This window comes from Myotis lucifugus, unplaced genomic scaffold, assembly GCF_000147115.1.
Source record: "Myotis lucifugus unplaced genomic scaffold, Myoluc2.0 scaffold_56, whole genome shotgun sequence".
Taxonomy (NCBI): Eukaryota; Metazoa; Chordata; class Mammalia; order Chiroptera; family Vespertilionidae; genus Myotis; species Myotis lucifugus.
Genome location: NW_005871104.1, coordinates 2,510,684 through 2,530,522, shown reverse-complemented (window position 1 = coordinate 2,530,522; position 19,839 = coordinate 2,510,684). Strand labels below are relative to the sequence as shown.

General features: G+C 42.1%; 1 protein-coding gene and 2 non-coding genes across 4 annotated transcripts in view; all 3 read right to left on the bottom strand.

Annotated features, from left to right (window-relative positions):
* Nucleotides 1–9,372: 9,372 nt before the first annotated feature.
* Nucleotides 9,373–9,497, bottom strand: LOC111826140. Its single transcript, XR_002829390.1, has one exon. It is a non-coding gene; the product is annotated as a small nucleolar RNA SNORA28 (small nucleolar RNA).
* Nucleotides 9,498–9,502: 5 nt separating this feature from the next.
* Nucleotides 9,503–9,645, bottom strand: LOC111826139. The gene has a single exon (XR_002829389.1). It is a non-coding gene; the product is annotated as a small nucleolar RNA SNORA57 (small nucleolar RNA).
* A 5,733-nt stretch (nucleotides 9,646–15,378) lies between these two features.
* The window catches only part of LOC106694411 (hepatitis A virus cellular receptor 1 homolog), a 27,443-nt gene continuing 22,982 nt past the window's right edge, over nucleotides 15,379–19,839 (bottom strand). For both annotated transcript variants that reach the window (XM_014456210.2, XM_023754086.1), the window contains exons 9-10: nucleotides 19,414–19,450; nucleotides 15,379–17,440 (exon numbers count right to left, since the gene is read on the bottom strand). In XM_014456210.2, coding sequence (XP_014311696.2) covers nucleotides 17,308–17,440; nucleotides 19,414–19,450 — 170 coding nt within the window. In that variant the 3' untranslated portion in view covers nucleotides 15,379–17,307. The remainder of the gene's footprint in view (nucleotides 17,441–19,413; nucleotides 19,451–19,839) is intronic.

Sequence of the window (19,839 nt, the reverse complement as noted above, 5' to 3'; positions counted from 1 at the left end):
GAGGGTACTTCTTGCCCTGTGGCCACAATGGCTAGTCCCTAGCCTCAGTTATATTGCCAAGTTATCTATTAACAAGGATTCAGTCAGAATGTGAATCACTGTGTTTCATCACTCATGCTACAGGAAGCAACGACTCAGACTGCATTTTATTGAAGGATGTCAGGAGAACATTTCAGATAGCAGAATGTGGACCAGCCTGGTGCTCATAGACACAGACTCAGAGAAAAGCCCCAAAACTGAAAGTCTGCCATCATAAATGGGGGGCAGAGAGAGGCTGGCAAACGAAGCAGCCACTCCAATCTGGCAACTAGCAGTTTAGTAAGAAAAACTCACATGCAAGCTTCTTTTCTGATGACTGCAAGACCAAATGGATGCCCACACTCCTTCACGGGGCACAAATAATTGTATGAAGTAAAGGGTGGGGACAGTCATAGATACTATTCATACCAGGTATTGGAAATTACTTTACATGCTTGACAAGGAAAAGACAAAGGCCTGCTCCAAGAACTGCTGCAGAGCAGGAGGCAAAGAAAGTGTACCAATTAATGTCAGAATGAATATCGATTATGATCAATCAAAGGAACGTTTGTGGAAAGCAGCCTCCATTCTGGTCTGAACCAGTTTGTGGGACAAACAGAAGTCACGTCATGGAACAGTCTCTCCTCACACTCCAACCCTCATGACCGGCTCTTACACTCCCATGCCTCCTCCCTTCCGCAAGGTGACCTACAGGTCAGCAGGGACTTCAGTGGCAGGGAGGTAGCTCAGTTATTGCTAATTGACTGCATTGAAGACACAGTTTTCAATAACAGTGCAGACACGTATAAGGAAAGAGACAAATTAAAAGAAGCAGCCCAAGTATTAATAACAATGTTTTTCATTATGCTCTCCCAGGCCCTAAACCAGTTGGTTAGTAAGTCTGGTACTAACAAAAAAAGAAATATTAGCAGATGGATTGAGTATAAAAACACAGCATTCAGTTTGGATAATGAATGCTTCCCCCAACCACTATACTCCCCATAAGTGGATACCACAAGAAGAGCAGATCTAAGGCCAGAAAGACAAATATTTGGTAGGGACTTGAATTGGGAGATCTTCTCCTTCTTTGAGAATTACACTTGCAGCCTAGCCAGGCTGTGTAAACCACATGTTGTGCAGCAGGAAGTTGTGCTCCCTGGGGTCAGTAAGGGGATAGGAGAGGGAATATGCCAGAAGAGGATCCATTCTTTCCTCTTTTGACGGTGCATATACCAGTCCATGTATAGTGTATCTCCATGCATGGGTCCCAGGGGCATTAGAATGACAGGGCCCCACCAGAGACTAAGCAGTTCTTCCACACTCAAGAATGTGAAGACCTATCCTGGTGGAAAATCCCATTGTAGAGTCTATAAATGGTTCCTGTTCCAGGGATAAAGGGCTTGGTGCCCTCATTATCATAACTCCTTGGCCCATGGCAAGTTTAGGGCCTATTGCTGTGCCCTCTGTTTTCTACACCTTTATTTTAACACAAAGAACAAAACCCTGATTTTCTTTCAGTTTACTTTTTTTAAAATATATTTTTATTGATTTCAGAGAGGAAGGGAGAGAAAAAGAGAGACAGAAACATCAATTATGGGAGAGAATCATTGATTGGCTGACTGCTGCTTGTCCCTATTGGAAATTGAGCTCACAACCCTGGCACGTGCCCTGACCTGGAATAGAACCGAGACCTCCTGGTTCATAGAACAGCACTCAACCACTGAGCTATACCCACTGGGCTGTATCAGTTTACTTTTGGTATTTTAAGTCCATCAAATTAGCCATGGCCAGATAACTCAGTTGGTTAGAGCATCGTCCCAGTAAGCCAATGTTGCCGGTTCCATACAAGAATCAACCAATGAATGCATAAATAAGTTGAATAACAAACTGATGTTTCTCTCTCTCACTCAAATCAATAACAAAAAAATTAAAATAATAAATCCAATTAATTTAATCTATTCTAATTTTAGAATGCTTAACCAGGTCAGGACAATGGGCCTATACCAAGGACCAGCACATAGGAGCAAGCAAGGAAGGGGTGCTCATTTATGTCAGAATGAACATCAATTGTAATCAGACAGCCTCTAATGGGGGGTTGTGGAAGGCAACCTCTGATACAGCCCAAGTTCAGCTCATGGGAGAGGCAGCGGTCACATCAAGAAATAGTTTCCTCCACACTTGGGTTCAGATCCCAGCTCTGCCACTTCGGAAGCTGGGTATCTCTATGAGTTACTAAGTTGAGCCAAGCCTTGATTTCCTCATTGCTTCAATGGGTTCAAAAATACTTGTTCTATCTCCCTTAAAGGATTGTTGTAATGAACAGAAGTCTGTGGGTGAACTCAAAACTAAACCTAAATATGCATGAATACTACAGGCACCATTTCTGGAGAATTTACTGTCATAGGCTCTGTGCATTTACTTCACCCTCAGGCAGGTGCTGTTATTAACCCATTCTTGGAGGAGGAAGCTGAGGTTTGGAAAGGTTTAGTGAGCCTAGATACTCACTTTCCCTTTATGCTTTGTCTTTAAATACTTATAATAGACACTATTGACCCTACCTCAACCACCACCGAAGGTTCGGAGACATATTCTGAAATGTTTCACATACAGACAGGTCATGCCTTATTATTTGGGAGGCAAAAGATTTTATGGCCAGCCCTGGCCCATGAGGCTCAGTTGGTTGGAGCAACACCCTGTGCACCAAAAGGATGAGGTTTCTGTTCCAGGGCAGGATGTATCCAGGTTGCAGTTGATCCCCAGTTGAGGTGTGTGTGCAGGAGGCAACTGATCGATGTTCTCTTTCACATCAATGTTTCTTTCTCTCTGTCTCTTTCTCTCCTTCTGTTCTCTCCCCCTTCCTCTCTCTAAAATCAAAAAAATAAAATTAAAATATCTTTATTAGTTTTGTTATACTCTGGGACTCTGCCATAGCCCAGTAGGTCAGTGATAAGGATTTTCTAATTTAATTCAACTCTTCCACAGTTTTTACTATTATATTGAGGTTGACAAATATACTAAGGATAAAAATGTCCAGTATTGTACAATCAGATAGAGACACAGGTAAAGTAAACATTTAACTAATAAAATTGTGCAGAATGATATAAATGCCAAATATAATTAGACCATGTCACTCCCCCACTTACAACCCTCCCATGGCTCTTTCAGAAAAAAATAAAAAATCCTAACTCCTAACCTAGATGCAAAGGCCCAGTGATCTGATCTCTGCCCAACTCTCAGATTTTTCTACTATCTCTTCCCTGTCCATGGGGCTCCAGCAACTCATGGTTCTTTCAAATGCATCCCTACTTTAGTACCTTCTTACTGGTGGTGCTCTCTGCCTAGATCCCCATTCCTTTAACTCACCATTTCCAGATTTCTCTTTTTCATTCTGTTCTCTGCTAACATGTCACCTCAGACATTCCTCATCACTCTGTTTTGTTTTCTACACTGCATTTGTTACCTCCTTTTCTATGATTTGTGTTGTGCGTGTGTGTATGTGATAGCTGTTTGGCTCAGTGGATAGAGCATCAGCCTGCAGACCAAAGGGTCCCAGTTCCATTCCAGTAAAGGGCTCTGCAACCTTGGTTTCAGGCTCCTCTTAGGCCCCAGACCTGATTGGGGCTCGAACAGGAGGCAACCAATCAATGTGATTCTCTCACATTGATGTTTCTCTCTGTCTTTCCCCCTCTCTTGCACTCTCCCTAAAAATCAATGGAAAAAGATCCTTGTGTGAGGATTAACAACAACAACAAAAATGTGGTTAGTATAAATGAGGAAGTTAATTTTTTTCATTTAATTTTATTTTAATTAATTTAAATTTAGGGAGCATTTGAGATCTTTCTTCCCAGCATCTGTTGTCAATTTGGCTCAAATCAAAACTTATAAAATTTTAAATAAATTAATTTTCATTTAAATAGCCATACATGGAAATAAAATAAATTTTAAAAGAAAAAAAAAAGCCACACCTGGCTATTGTGTATGCTCAATACACACATGTTCATTTCCATTTCCATATTTTATAATACCCACTTCAGCCTTGGCTGGTTTGGCTCAATGGATAGTGTCGGCCTGTGGACTGAAGGGTCCCGGGTTTGATTCCAGCCAAGGGCACATGCCTGGGCTGCAGGCTCGATTCCCAGTGAGGGGCATGCAGGAGGCAGCCAATCAATGATTCTCTCATCATTGATGTTTCTATCTCTCTATCCCTCTCCCTTCCTCTCTGAATTGAATGAATGAATGAATGAATGAATAAATAAATAAATAAATAAATAAATAGAATAACTTTATATAATCCCCACTTCACAGATGAAGAGAGGCTGAGCAAAGGAATGTGTCAGCTCTAAAGTCACACAGCCTCCAAGTAAGCCTAAATATGCAGGTCTTCCTCACTGATGTTGCCCAGGAGAAGCTTAAACAACTGAGATGTATAAGCCATGAACCCATTTAAATGAGACTCTATCTCCCAAGAAATTCAAAGAACTCTAGTTTATGTGAATTTTACCAAAATTTTTAAATAGATTTTTAAATTATAATTGACACAAAAGACTATCTATATTCATTTCAGGTATACAACAGAGTGATTAAACATACAAACCTTACAAAGTTATCCCCATGATAAGTCTAGGACCCGTGTGACACCATACATAATTATTCCAATATTATTGACCACATTCCCTCTGCTGTACTTTACATCCCTGTTACTTATTTTATAACTGGCTGATTGTACTTTTTCATTCCCTTCATCTTTTACACCCCCCACCTCCCCCACCCCCATCAGGTACCCACCAATTTGTTCTCTGTATGTATGAGCTTGTTTCCATTTAGTTTTCTTTGTCCTTGTTTTTACATTCCACATATAACTGAAAACTGATGGTCTTTTTCTTTCTGTCTGCCTTTTGTCACTTAGCATACTATCCTCTAGGTCCATTTTGTCACAAAAGGCAAGATTTCATTCTTTTTATGGCTGCGTAATATTCCTTTGTACCTATGTAGATCCTGTTCTTTATCCATTCATCTACTGACAGATGCCTAGGCTGCTGGTTGTGCTGAATGGAAGGGCATTTGGGAGAGATTGCAGGGCATGCCAGAAGCAGGCCATCACTCCTGTAGAACTTGAGGGCTTTTCGGAGAGACTATGTGGGCTCTTGTGAAGGGTCTGGAGCTGCTGGAAGAGGCTCCAGCAAGGTGAGCTGTTTGGATGGGACAGACTCTCAGGGAAAAGCCAGAGCAGGGCAGACAGTGTAGGCCAGGTTAATAGAGAGAGAGATTTTGTGCCTGCCTGCTCAGGGCCAGCTGGATGGAAGAACTCAACAAAGGGACAGTAGCACTCTGTCCCCTGAGAGAGTTCCTACCAATCCCTGCCCCTCTGCCTGTGCCCTAAGGTTAATCCATTGAGTTCCTCCCCTTAGGTCCCAGGCACTTCTGGAGCTGCTGCCTCTGTGCTGGAGCTTAGAGGCAGGGAGTTCATTGAACCCTCTGCCTACAGTGCTAGGTCTCCTATAACCCTTCCTCCATCTCAGACATAATCCCCACTGGTGCCCAAAGCTGGATGTTATAGGAACTCTCGGCACAGGTGCCCTGTGCTTTGGAGCCTGGAGAGGGTCAGACCTCTGACTCTTTAGGGGGGACCCGTGAAGCCCAGCTATCCCTCCCATTCATTCATCACTACGCCAGGGGTATGGTACCTGCCCAAACCACATATCCACCCTCTTACCTGTTGCTTTGAGGCACCTTCTTTACACCTTTAGTTAGAGAAATTCTGCTCAGCTAGTCTCAGGTGATTCTCTGTGATGGGTGTTCTATAATTCAGTTTTAATTCTGGTGTGCTCTGGGAAAAGGCGGGTTCAAGATATACCTCCTTGGCCACCATGACTCCACCCCCCCCCCCCACCACCCCACCCAGTATTTTCCCTAATTTCTATTGGCTTAAACATTGTTGTCCTAATGTGCAAGCAACTAAATTCGATTTTCTCTTCCGCATTAATTTCCAGAGGATTCCTTCCTAGCTCCTCTGATGCTTTGTCACCAATCCTTACCCCAAGGGTTTTTATGGATAAAGACAACTTTCTTCCAGCATTCCATTCTTTATCTCTTTGCCACACCTTGACCTCAGACCGTTGGAAAGTATCTTTGAAAGTCAGACTTCTCCAGTCTGCCACAATCTCCTTACTAAATGTATCTACTTCCTAACTTAAATAGATTATAAGGAGATGTTAATGGACTGGAACCTTTGTTCTCTGCTAGGCTGTCTTTAAGATTCAGCACAGAGCTTGATTTTGGGTCAGACTCTGGAGCTGAAATGCCATGCAAATTTTGAGACTGTTTATATCTGAAGGGATCTTCAACTACTGGGGCCAACTCCTCAACTGACAATGAATAAACTGAGGGCCAAAAAGAGGACTCAAGGATGGGATCCACAGAAGACACACTGTGGGGCCGACACAGAAAGAAAGCCTAGAGTGCCTACTCCTACTCAACTATTCTTGTCACTCAACACACATTATTTCACCAAATATTCATTGAGCACCTAATGCTAAGCAATGGGGGCATCTGATGGAAAGAAAAAGAAAAAAGCAAACCTTCTTACCCTCAAAAGGTTAGGTAAACAAGCTGCCACCTTTGATAAAAAATGAAGTAGATCCCTGGCTGGCATGGCTCAGTAGTTTGATCGTTGGCCTGCACACTGACGGGTCTCGGGTTCAATTCCTGGTCAAGGACATGTACCTGAATTTCAGATTCAATCCTGGCGCCGGCCTGGTCAGGGTATGTGTGGGAGGAAACCAGTCAATGTGTCTCTCTCACATTAAAGTTTCTCTCTCTCTCTCTCTCTCTCTCTCTCTCTCTCTCTCTCTCTCCACTCTCTCTCTCCCTTTCCCTGTTTTTTTTTTGGGGGGGGGATGTTTTGGGGGGGAGGGCTCTGAAACCCAGGTATCCCTCCCATTCATTAACCACTACGCCCACCCCTTCCACTCTCTCAAAAAATCAATGGGAGGAAAAATATCCTCAGATGAGGATTATTAAAAAATAAAATAAAAAAGGAAGTAGAGCTACACTGTGCCCCAATATAATTGATATAAATCTTTCCAATGTTAATAGCATGTCCATGGACACTTTGGGTTTTGAAGTTGTGTATGACAAAAAATGTCAGAAAACTGGGAGGGACAGCTGGGCTCCTCTCACAGCCATAGGGCAGTCCCTGTGCACCGCAGAACGTTTTCTAAGAAATCATGATAGTAACATGACTTTTCCTTCCTAAAACCAAAACAATGGGTGTTGTCTCCTTAGAAACATTGACAACATCGCATATTTGCTTTTGGATAAATACTTTCACTTGCAACCAGTGTGCCTTATTGTATGATCACATGATTATGAGACATTTCCCCCACATTCAATTTTGGAAAGATGGCTGGGTCAAAAAGACTTAATAGCATTGATATTTTGGTATTTATTATTATACAAAATACTATAAAATATTTTCTGAAGGTGACCCAAACATAAAATAAGCATTTTTAAATTTATTATGTGTTGGTATCTTTATTCTTTGGTTAATCCTCACCCCAGGATATTTTTCCATTGATTTTATTTTATTTATATTTTTTAGAGAGCATGGAAGAAAGGAGGAGAGACATAGAGAAACATTAATGTGAGAGAGATGTGAGAGAGACACATTGGTTGCCTCTCACATGCGCCCCATCTGTCCGGGGCTGGGATTGAGCCTGCAAATGAGGTATATGCCCTTTACCCGCAATCGATCCCAGGACTCTTCAGTCTGAGGGGTGACACTCTTTCCACTGAGCCAAACCCACTAGAGTAATACGTATATTTAAACAAATCCCACCACCACCATCATACATGAATAGTTTAAATAATTAAAAAGGTTTTTTAAAAAAAGGTTTTAAAAAAAGCTCACTGCTTTTTCTGGGAAAAGAGAGTCACACCATAAGCAGAAGGAATTTGAGCAAGAACTAAGAAAAGAAAATCATTACTGTGAGTAAATGAGTAACTTGGAATGCCCTTAATAGTTGCAGTCAATGTAACTACAGAGGATCCAGAAGCCTGGAACTAACATTTCTGACTCATGCTGCTCTTTGCACAGGTTCCAGAAAAATCGGCCCAATTCTGAGCCATCCTTAAGCTTGAGAACTTTCCACCCTAATGGTGCAACTGTCCTTTTCCCCACTTCCCACTAAGTCCCAGAAAAGGTTGGTGGAAAATCTTAAAAATTACAGCTTTAGGGAATCTCAACTTATTTCCAGAAGGATCCACACTTTCTCAATAGAAATCTGGAGACAAAGTAATGTGGTTTAGCTTAATTTTTTTAATTTAAATGAAAATGAAGTAGGTTTTTGTTATGTTGTTTTTTTCAGCCTGTAAAATACCTCATCTGGTTGCTTTTGCATATTAAAGGCAAAGGTGTATGTGAAGGTATTCGATAGCAAGCACAGAGTATGCACCAAATAAATTTTAGCTTTGATAAAACTTTCTAAGAAAAAATTGAAAATAGAATTTAAATTTACATGGAAATAAGCTCGAGGGACACCCCGAAGTCAATTGCAGCACATCATTCAGATGATGCGGGATCAGTCCTAGACCACGCACAATAAAGTTGGCCTGGATCTTTTTGCTGTGGCAGGGCCCTGCCTTCAGTTTATAAAAAATAACACAACACCTGTGCAGCACCATAAAGGGAAGTACAAACGAGGAACCACTTGAAATTTCTGCTTCCAGAATTTCAAACCTAGAAAAAGGAAAGACAGATAAACCATAGTAAGACCTTACTTTTTCAGTCTCAAAAGATAAAGGGGCCCCTCTTTTCGCAGCCCATGAGTCTCTTAGGCAGAGCTCTGGGAGAGAAAAATAACCCTAACGCACTTCAATAAACAGATCATATATTCAATATTATTACACTGTGATTAAGTTACCACTTGTCATCTCCAGGGCACTGGTAGCAGCTTTTCGTTCCTCTTTCTGCCATCTGTCTCATTCCAAGTACTTGATGGAAAGTGGATCCCACTCAAGTTCACTGACAGCTTGACCTTTAATTGACTTAACCTGTCCCAGTCTTCATATCTTTCTTTCTTTTCAAGTGAAAGAGAGTTTATTAGTGAAGCACTGTGACAGAGTGGCTACGCCACAGACAGAGCAGCCTTCGTTTCTTTCTATGAAGTGGGGGGCAGGCAGGAAAACACGGCTGTAACGCTTAACCGTGCCTTTTCATTACAAAAGGAAATGGAGATCATGTAATGCTTACAGAACCACCTAAAAGGAAAAGGTGAAAGTCTGTATCTTGACCATTTGCTCCTGTGGGGTAAACGTATTCATTTGGGTACATTCTTCCAGATTTTTTTTTTTAACACTGTCTAAGTCTATGTAACGGCTTGTCTCATAGAGGAGAGCACCGGAATAGGTTAGACTTTGTTGCTGTAGCAAGCTCAAATTGTGTCAGACAGTGTCGATCATCTGCCACACCAGATTTTTTTTAAACCGGTGTCCCTTCACTTGAGGATAGAACCAGGGGACTGGAAACCATGGGCAACAAAGACCTGATACCAGGGGCAGAGCTTTCCCTCTGCCTCCATATAGTTCTGGGACCAGGACCATGTGCCAGGTCTTAGCAAGAAGAGGAGGGTCTCCCAGACTTTTTTAAGGTAAAGAAAAAATGTCTATCACTTATATATACTATTCTAGAACATTCTTTTTAACTTATCAATAAAGCATTCCCCTCTGACAAATGGCACAAGCTTTGTCAGAATAAGGGTTTCATCTGCTTCCTCACTGTTCTATTCAAAGGAACTAAAATAGTACCTGACAAAGTACATGCCATAAATGTTCACAGAATGAATAGATGGAACAAATTCTCCTGCAGTCAGACTAGAAGTTCTATGTGGTCAGAGATGTGTCTATTTGGTCTCTCTCTCTGGTCTCAGCATCAGACTACCTGGCACATAGTAAGCACTAATAAATATTTGTTAAATTAAAAAAATAGCTCAAAGATGAAATCACCCTGAATACATCTTACCTGCCTCAGTGTGCTGATGGACCACAATAATCAACTATTCCCCTATCAATGGAAAGAGGTTTTTGCAAACATCATTGCAACGATCGTCCGTGTATATATACCCTTGTTTAAAGATTTCTGTGGGTAAGAATCTCCTTTGGGGGGAACCACTGATGTGGTCTACGTGTCTTCTGAAGTCCCTTCCCTCCAGGTGACTAGCATCATGGCATGCAGCACAGCAGCAGGTTGTTCATCACCGAGGCAGGGGCAGTTTTCAGACAGTGATGGGTGCATATTGGTGATTGATTCCCTATGTGCTGGGGAGGGCTCAGCAGAAAGGGGGAAATGGACAGGGAGGAACAGACTTCCAAGAGCCTGACATGGGAGATGATGCAGAAACAACAGCCACTTTTGCCTACATAGCAACACAGATTGAGCTTAGGGTCTGTGAGTTCTTCAAGAAGTGAGGTGACTACCCTGACCAGTTTGGCTCAGTGGATAGAGCATCGGCCTGCAGACTGAAAGGTCCCAGGTTCGATTCCAGTCAAGGGCATGTACCTTGGTTTCGGGCATATCCCCAGTGGGGGGTGTGCAGGAGGCAGCTGATCGATGTTCCTCTCTCATTGATCTGTCTAACTCTCTATCCCTCTCCCTTCCTCGCTGTAAAATATCAACAAAATATATATATATATATATATTTTTTTTTTTTTAAAAAAAGAAGTGAGGTGACAGAGTTCTGTCTGAGTACTTCAATGGAAAGGCTTTCCAGAAAGCTACCTTTCTAGGTATTTAAGATTTTCATTGCAAAGATATTTAGTAAATTTGTCTTATGTCTCACACAGAGGCAACAAATAAGGAAGGCAGAGCTAGTCTCCACAGTCTTGGAATGGGAGCTTAGGGACCACTGTCTCCCACCAAGGGATCTGAGGCTGACTAGTACAGATTGCTGCAGCCCTTTGCCTTCCTTCCACCAGGAAACGGAATAGGCATCCCAGTCACTGCTTCTTCTTCTGTGAAAACATGGCCCTGGTTCTCTCCTTGAATGGAGAAGTTGGTCAGAGACGTTTCCCTCTGAGTTCACTCCAAGCAGAACTTGACAACGTACACAAATGCACTTCCTTTTTCCCCAGGAGCTCCTGCCACACCACGGCTTGCTGGACCGGCTTCTTTGCTGAAGAAGGAGAATGTAAGTTGGTATCTGTAGGAGAGCCTTCATTCAAAGAAGCTTGAACGTTGAGACTCAAAGGAAACCTTCAAGGCCATCTAGTCTACTCCAGGAGTTTCTTCACCTTTTATGAGTCAACCTTCTCTTTGAAAATCAGTGGCCCCTTTAGACTTTCTGTACCAAAAAGGCATGCATATAGCTCAGCACGGAATTCCCCCTGTCCCTCCCCCTCTCCCCCGCTCCCGCCCCTGCCCTTCTCAGGAGCTTCGTGGACACATCATGGGACTGAAATTCCTGGAATTCAGGAGACCCCACATTAAGAATTCCTACTTGACAGAGGAGCTCATTTGCGATCTAAAGCCCTGATTATCAGTCTCTGAGTTGAGTAACCAGTTGGCTGGAATGCAGAGGTAATGTAATAACATGTCTGAATACTGGGTAGGTCATGGTTCAATCGTTTTGTGAGCTAATTACCTTCAGAAAATGGAAAAAGGATGCTGGGTAGCTGCAGGCAGAACCTGAAGGTCAGTCAGCTGACACATCTGACAGTTTTCGAAGAAGACGATACAAACTCAGAAATAAAGCTGGGGCCTGGCTAGTGTTGCTAATTGGTTGGAGTGTCATCCATGCACCTAAGGGCCATGGGTTCCATTCCCATTCAGGGCACATACCCAGGTTGTGGGTTCACTTCCTGGGGGCACAACCAACTGGTGTTTTATTTGTTGTTGTTGTTGTTTTTTCTCTCTCTTTGTCAGTCTCAGCCCTGGGAGAGTGACTTTTGTCTTAGAAACTTAGACGCCAAGGGTTCTTTACAAAAGGCAAGTGAGATGACAGACTGAAGAGTTTCTCCAAACCCGTGGTCTATCTCTGTCTTTCCTTCCTGCATTTTCCTGTCACCCACCTTTGTGCCATCAAATGCATTTTTCAATATATTTTTATTTGTTTCAGAGAGGAAGGGAGAGAAAGAGAGAAACGTCAATGATAAGAGAGAATCATTGATCGGCCTCCTCCTGCATGCCCCACACTGGGGATCAAGCCCACAACCTGGCATGTGCCCTTGACCAAAATTGAACTTGGGACCCTTCAGTTCGCAGGCCTATGCTGTATCCACTGAGCCAAACCAGCTAGGGCTCCGATACATTGAATACAAACCTCCAGCTTGTTCAGTGTGTGCACTTGCCGAGCATCACAGAGCTAGCAGTTACCCAAGAGATCACTGCCAACCTCTTCATTTAGAGACAGAGAAACTGAGACCGGAGAAGCTTGATTTGCCCAAAACACAGGATTTCAAATGAGAATACAAGTCCCTAAGCTCCAGATTGTTCCACTACAAACTATGTTTCATGAACTTGATATTTGCCCTTCATATGTTTGCCCACATAAAAACTAATAACAACCAGCAAATGCCCATATTCAAGTGTAAGGCAGACTCAATTAACTATGGGCTCAGGGCTTATATTTGTGAAATAGCATGTGGTATGTGAATTATCTCTCAATAAAGCTGCTAAAAAACATTTTTTTTTTCAGCTAAATTCTGACCAGGGCTCTCTCACTGGGCATTTGCTAGGGTCACTCTGCCAACTTCCTGCCCCTGACTGGGCCGAGTTTACTGTCCTCTCTCTAAGAAGTCCTTTCCAGCCACCAGGAAGAGTTCTAGAATTGAGTGCAGGCCTGCAGTGACTTCTGGCCTTTAAAAAAATTACTGCTAACATTACGATGCCCCTCCTTGTATCTTCATCTTGCACTATCCAATTGTCATCCTCCAAGTACTTTTTTAGGCTCAGCAGATTCAGCATTTGCCAGACAGAGCAAACTCCATCTCAGCAATCCATAGTATAACACAAAGAAGGTTACCTTAGCAGTGGTTCTCAACCTTCTGGCCCTTTAAATACAGTTCCTCATGTTGTGACCCAACCATAAAATTATTTTCGTTGCTACTTCATAACTGTAATGTTGTTACTGTTATGAATCGTAATGCAAATATCTGATATGCAGGATGGTCTTAGGCAACCCCTGTGAAAGGGTCGTTCGACCTCCGAAGGGGTCGCGACCCACAGGTTGAGAACCACTGTCTTAGAGCAAATCTCGCAGGCCAAAGGGACTTTCTGCTTTGCTTATTTTTACAACTTGTGGAAGAAAACGTTTAGCCCTCAGGAAGCCCGGGACAGTCAGCTACACAGCTGCGGGCTGGCTTCCTGAGCTTTCAAACACGTGGCAGCCTCCATGTTTTCCTTCCCAGGGCTGCCACCAATATAATGCTGTTGCCATGCAAGCCAGACACAGGGAAGATCTAGTCCCCTGGGTCAGCCCGCTGTCGATATTGTTTTAGTCTGTACCTTTTATGTTTTGCAGAGCTCTCTTCATACAGAACAAGGACACAAGTTCTCACCTTCCCTTGCCAAGTCCTTCCAGGTCAGTGGTTCTCCCTCTCAGCTACACATTGAAATCACCTTGGGGGGGGGGGGGGGGGAGACTCTTTCTGGCCCCACAGCTGAGATTCTGATTGACTTGGTCTGGGCATGCGTAGTTGGCCACACTTCCCAGGTGATTCTAATGTACAGCCAAGGCTGCAAAGCACGGGTCTCAGCTAGTCATATGAAGAGAGTGGTTTCTATCTCATAAAAAGTTTTAAACACTCTTAGCTCTTCCTCCACCTCCTCTTCCCCAGCACACATAGAAAGGTTCTAGGAAACATTCTTTGAATTTATTCCCCAATTTTCTTAAGTATGTACTAAGCACTTGCAATGTGTAAGCTGGGTGCTGAGAAACAGCAGATGCTTCCATCAAAGAGCTCAGTATACAAAGCGTCCTCAACCCACACATCTCTAATACAAAGCACTAAGTTATAGGGTCACTATAGAGTCACTATTTATGCTTGTAGTTTGGACAGACTCCATTTGACAAGCCTTTGCCCTGGCTCAGGGGCTGTGCCAGCCAGAAAAATGAAGGGGAGTGTGTCTGTAATTCACCCAGATGTGCCCCACATGCTAGGTAGGGCCCTGGCCTCATGCAGAATGACCCACGCTAGGCAATAGCACCATGCCTGGCATATTTGTCTAGTGGCTAAAAAAGGCTCCACAGAAGTGTTCACAAGAGAAGATTAATTCTGGCTAGAGGGATGAGGTCCAGCAAGGCTTAAGAGGCAACATTTGGGCTGAACCTTAAATATATTCCCAGTGAAAATACAGGAGACAAACTTTCCCCAAAGATGGGTTGAGCTTCAGAGTAAGAGTGGGCATTTGTGGCATTTGTCTCTACTAGAGTACGGCAGGGAAGGCTTGCATGAAGCAGACAATGGGAAATCGGTGAGGGGCTTATAATGGACTAGGACCTTTTACCCACTGGGAAGCAGTGGGGGGATTTTCAGTTTACCTGGAACACAATCAGATCTTGGTTTTTGATTATTTTTTCTTATATTTTTTATTTCAGAGGAGAAGAGGGAGGGAGCAAGAGAGGGAGAGTAAGGGAGGGAGGGAGAAAGTGAGAAACATCTATCTATATATACATAAGCCTAATATGCAAAGTGTCCCCTTGGGAGTTCAACCAACCAGGAGTTCGATCACTCACTATGATGTGAGCTGACCACCAGGTGCCGCATGGAAGGAAGGCCCCAGCCGGCAGCCACTAAGGACTCTACCCATGCACAAATTTCATGCGCTGGGCCTCTAGTCAATGAGAATCATTGATCAGCTGCCTCCTGCATGCCCCACACTGGGGATCAAGCCCACAATTTGGGCTTATGCCATGACCAGGAATAGAACCATGACCTCCTGGTTCATAGGTGGACACTCAAGCAGTGAGCCACAGCAGCAGGGCAGATCTTGTTTTTTTAGATTACACTGGAGGCTAGGGTGACAAAGGGCTCGGGGGACATTGGGTAAAGACATCAATAACCACCACACTCTGAAGTCAGAGCTCTAAAGGCCCTAGGGGAACTTTACAATTAGATTCCCAGGTATTCTAAGTCCCACATACACCACGCTGACATTTAGTAGTCAAGGCCGATAAGGCACCACCTTACACTTTGGTGGCTACCATTACTTTTTCTCTAGATCAGCAGTTCTCAACCTGTGGGTCGAAACCCCTTTGGGGGTCGAACGACCTTTTCACAGGGGTCGCCTAAATACACTCTGCATATCAGATATTTACATTACGATCATAACAGTAGCAAAATTAGTTATGAAGTAGCAATGAAAATAATTTTATGGTTGGGAAGGTTGAGAACCATTGCTCTAGATGAAGCCATGACTTTTTTCTATTTCCTCAGAAAAACTGATGTAATCAAGAGTCAAAGAGACAGTCTGGGGAATGTATCTCCCGACCACTCAAAGCTGTTCAAACCCAACTGACCAAAGCTTTTGATTGGGGGAGAGCAAAAGACAAATTATCTCTTTACTTCCAGATAGCACGTTAATCAATGGTATCATAATTTGGTGATGCATAGAATGTTTAACCCTTTACATGAAGTGTTTTGTTTCCTAAGAGTGGGACCCTTCTCAACAGGTGTGTTCATAGGGCCCTTTGCATTCAGCCCCCGTGAGAGGGTGCCCATGTCTCCAGCTAATCTCTTTCCAAACCTCCTCACTCACTTTGCTGCAGCCACACTAGCTTGCCTATTTATTTGTTCATTCGTTTGTTCATCTAAAAGAATAGTTTGATTTTTAGAGGAGGAAGGGAAAAGAGAGAACCATCAATGTGCAATATACATAAGCTGCCTCCTGCATGTTGTCTTGAATTTAAAAGAAAAATGCTATGGTTTGAACAAAAATGTATAAGCCATATTAATCTCACCCTATTTGGGAAACCCAGTGGACAATGCTCAACAATATTACTTGCCCATATACTGTAACCTTTATTCAGAGGTGCTATAATTTTCTAGAATTCTGTAGTTATATATAAAAAATGTTGCCTTCAAAAACAAGCATCCTGCCCTCCTAGGCCACTTTGGTGTGGGTAGCACTGAACATCAAGTGTGAATTATTTCAAAATTAACTCAAATTGAAATTACTACCCAGCCTTGTGAACTATTCATGTCGAAATGTTTCTGATATGAAGAAAAAAAGTTTCTGGTGGCTAAAAATATCCTTACCTTTTTTGGCTTTAGCTCTCTTGGCAAACCAAAAAATTTAATTCATTTGTGGAAAAGAAACAGCATTGGAATTGATGATATAAAAAAAAATTCATCCTTCTAAAATAATTTTAATAATCAAAGTGGTTTTGGGACAATTTAGAATTCCAGTTGAAACTAGTAACACTCTCAAACAGATTTAGATTTGCACTTACTTTTCTAAGGCAGAGGCCTTTTGCCCTAACCTCTCCCTTTCTTTTGCCCTTTTATTTATCTCTGTACTGCATCACTCTAAAAGTTAGTTCAGAATCCCTGATGGTTGTCTATATGTGGCACAGATGTAGCAGAAGTAGCACACATGTGTTAAATCACATGGCCATTGATTTTCTCCACCTATTTACTTGCTCCACTCACCATCCTAGCTTCTTCTTTTAAAAGCCCCACCCTGGCCCCTTTTAAGTGCTTAAGCACTTAAAACCTCATATTTTCAGAGCCATGAACAAACAGATCTAATGGTGAAATCACACTATTTCCCCATGAAGGAAATAAAAATCTTGTGCCTCCATAATTTGAAACCTTTGGAGAAACTTACGAAATGTAATGTTTTGATTGCAAGATTAAAAAAAAACACACACACACAAGAGTTAATCATGAAATGCTTCCAAGTGAATTCATTTAAGTACCAAATCGAATTTGCTGATTTTAAGTCCTATTCCCCTCCTTGTGACAGCTTTAGTAACCAACGTATTGGATCATTTCATGTCTACGCAATGAGAATTCTTGATGGATACAGGATTCATAAGGTCTGTACAGAATATACAATTCTAAAGTGTTCAGTTCATATTTAGGAGAGGGCTCTGCTATGACCAGAAAAATTGAGCCAATTTTAATATAAAAAATTAAGACTAATTACCAATGAGGTTTGACTTCACACTGATGAGCTAAAGATACTCTAACCAACATCACAGACACATTGGAATGCCATGAAATATTGACAGAAAAATAATCCTGGAGCTTAAAAGGACTGACATGGTAAGATCTGGTCAGTGCTTTCTGCAGTCAAAGGCCTAAAGGTCCTAGCACCGATGGGTCTTGATAAACGTTATAAAGATCGTTCTCAAAGCAGAGATTCTCATGTGGTTGGTAGCGCACTGATGTTCCATTTTGTGAAGTTCCGGTCAGAGGCTCTTTGCTACAAAAAGAATAACATGAGTAAGTGAAAAGCAGATCATTTCTAAATAATGAACAGCACGTTTGTCTATTTGCAACACTAGAGCCCCATTCACACAATATATTAAATGACTAGGAGATTCCAGAGTTGTAAATTTTTTTTTTAATATATTTTATTGATTTTTTACAGAGAGGAAGGGAAAGAGATAGATAGTTAGAAACATCGATGGGAGAGAAACATCGATCAGCTGCCTCCTGCACATCTCCCACTGGGGATGTGCCCGCAACCCAGGTACATGCCCTTGACCGGAATCGAACCTGGGACCTTTCAGTCCGCAGGCCGACGCTCTATCCACTGAGCCAAACCGGTTTCGGCCAGAGTTGTAAATATTAAGTTGTGGGGAAGTTTGTTTAATAAGCAAATTTGGAAAAAACCATCTAAGATGTATTCAGACTATTCTCATTCAAGACATCCATGTACTAGAATACATAAATCAAAAAATTAAGACAGGCCTGGTCGGTGTGGCTCAGTGGTTCATTGTCGACCTATGAACCAGGAGGTCACGGTTCGATTCCAGGTCAGGGCACATGCCGGGCTGCAGGCTTAATCCCCGGTGTGGGTCATGCAGGAGGCAACCCATTGATGATTTTCTCTCATCATTGGTGTTTCTCTCGCTTCCTCTCCCTCTCCCTTTCTTTCTGAAATCAATAAAAATATTTTTAAAATCTAAGACAATTATCAGACATCAAATGGAAGTACTAAATCAAGATGCATATTCACAAAGGTGGCTAATGAAATGGTTTTGCTGGTGTTTTTCCAACTGTGGATTGTGCTCTTTATAGAGGGTTATTAAATACAGGAAGTGGCCCACTTCCTGTATTTAAGATAAACAGAGAATACAAAATAGCAGAGCATAAAAGTAGTAAAATAGTGTGTACTGGATCATGGTGTCAAAAATATTACTGTGTCTTTATGGTCAAAATGTGAATGCCATGAGTTAGATGACTTTCATAACACATACACTCACACACCAAATGTATAAAAAGGTTATGTGTAGAGTTTTGATACAGCTGCTTTATAATTTGTACATAGTGATGGTTTTTATTACCTGAGCCTGCCCAGAAATTATATGAAATGTAGAGTCTTCACTCAACTCAGATCATTAAAGGAACCAGGCGTACATGTGAGAACCAATTTCGGTGTTAACAGCTGAAAATGAGTCAGTGTGAAATAGCTGCCCCAAACGTGTCATCATAAATGCTCTCTCTCTCCCCTTTTCTTTCTACCAACCCCAAGTAGCCTGCTTCTTTTAGTAGTTTGGGCTTTAAGCAAGGTCCCCTTAAAAGAGGACTTAAACTTTAACTGGGCAATAGGTTAGATTTACAAAATTGTATATCAAATGCCTATGAGGCCACATAACCAATGTAAAGCAGCAGAGCATGCTGGGGTGGAACAACAGGGGATGGGGGACTGCTTCAGCCTGGAGTTGTCTTCCTCCAGATCTTTGCCAGTGGCCTCCTACTCCATCAGGCTCACTCACACAGCCCACTACCCTGGTCTACATTCCCCATGCTATCTGCCTGGAAGCACTAAAAGGACCCTAGTGACTTGCTTCTGTGTTGTGTCTATTTTGTTCATCTCTTTGGAATAGAATAGGCTTTCAGTAAACAAAGCACTGAATGAAATCAAGAACAAACCAAACAACTCATCCAAACATAATTTCATCAAACACTATTGTGATTTAGTTCTCTTGCTCTGAGAGCTTAGGGTTGGGGTGCTGTTTCCGTAGTAGTTTCAGGGAAATAGAGAAAGCTAAAAATATCATTGGAAGGTATGGACAGCGATGGAGGCACTCATTGAACTAGAATTTTTAGGATCCAGGGTGTAAAATGGAGAGTTCAGGAGAAAGGGGAGAGGAACAGAGATAATTTTTTTCTTTATTTTTATTAGAGTATGAACATCAAAAAGCATTGACACAAACCTTTCAAGCTTACCTTATATGAAACACCTTTCTTTTCCCACATAAATATTCTAAATTGGAAAGGAGTTGAAGAGAAAATAAAACATGTCAGCCAAAGAATTCATGAGACCTTTTCTAAAACATATATATTATTTCTACTATTACTCCATTTTCTTAATCCTTCCCTGAGGATATGTTGAGATTTTTTCATTGATTTTAGAGAAAAATTAAATTTAGAAGAATGGTTTTTAAAAGAGGAAAACAAAACTCAGATTACACTCTTCCCTATAAAATTTCAGGTAACTCCTTCTGACTCTGTAGGACCCAAATAAGCCCCGGTGTGCAAACTATCTCATGTTTATTAATGGTTTAGCAATGGTCTGCAAACTGCGGCTCGCGAGCCACATGCGGCTCTTTGGCCCCTTGAGTGTGCTCTTCCACAAAATACCGACTTCTGCCC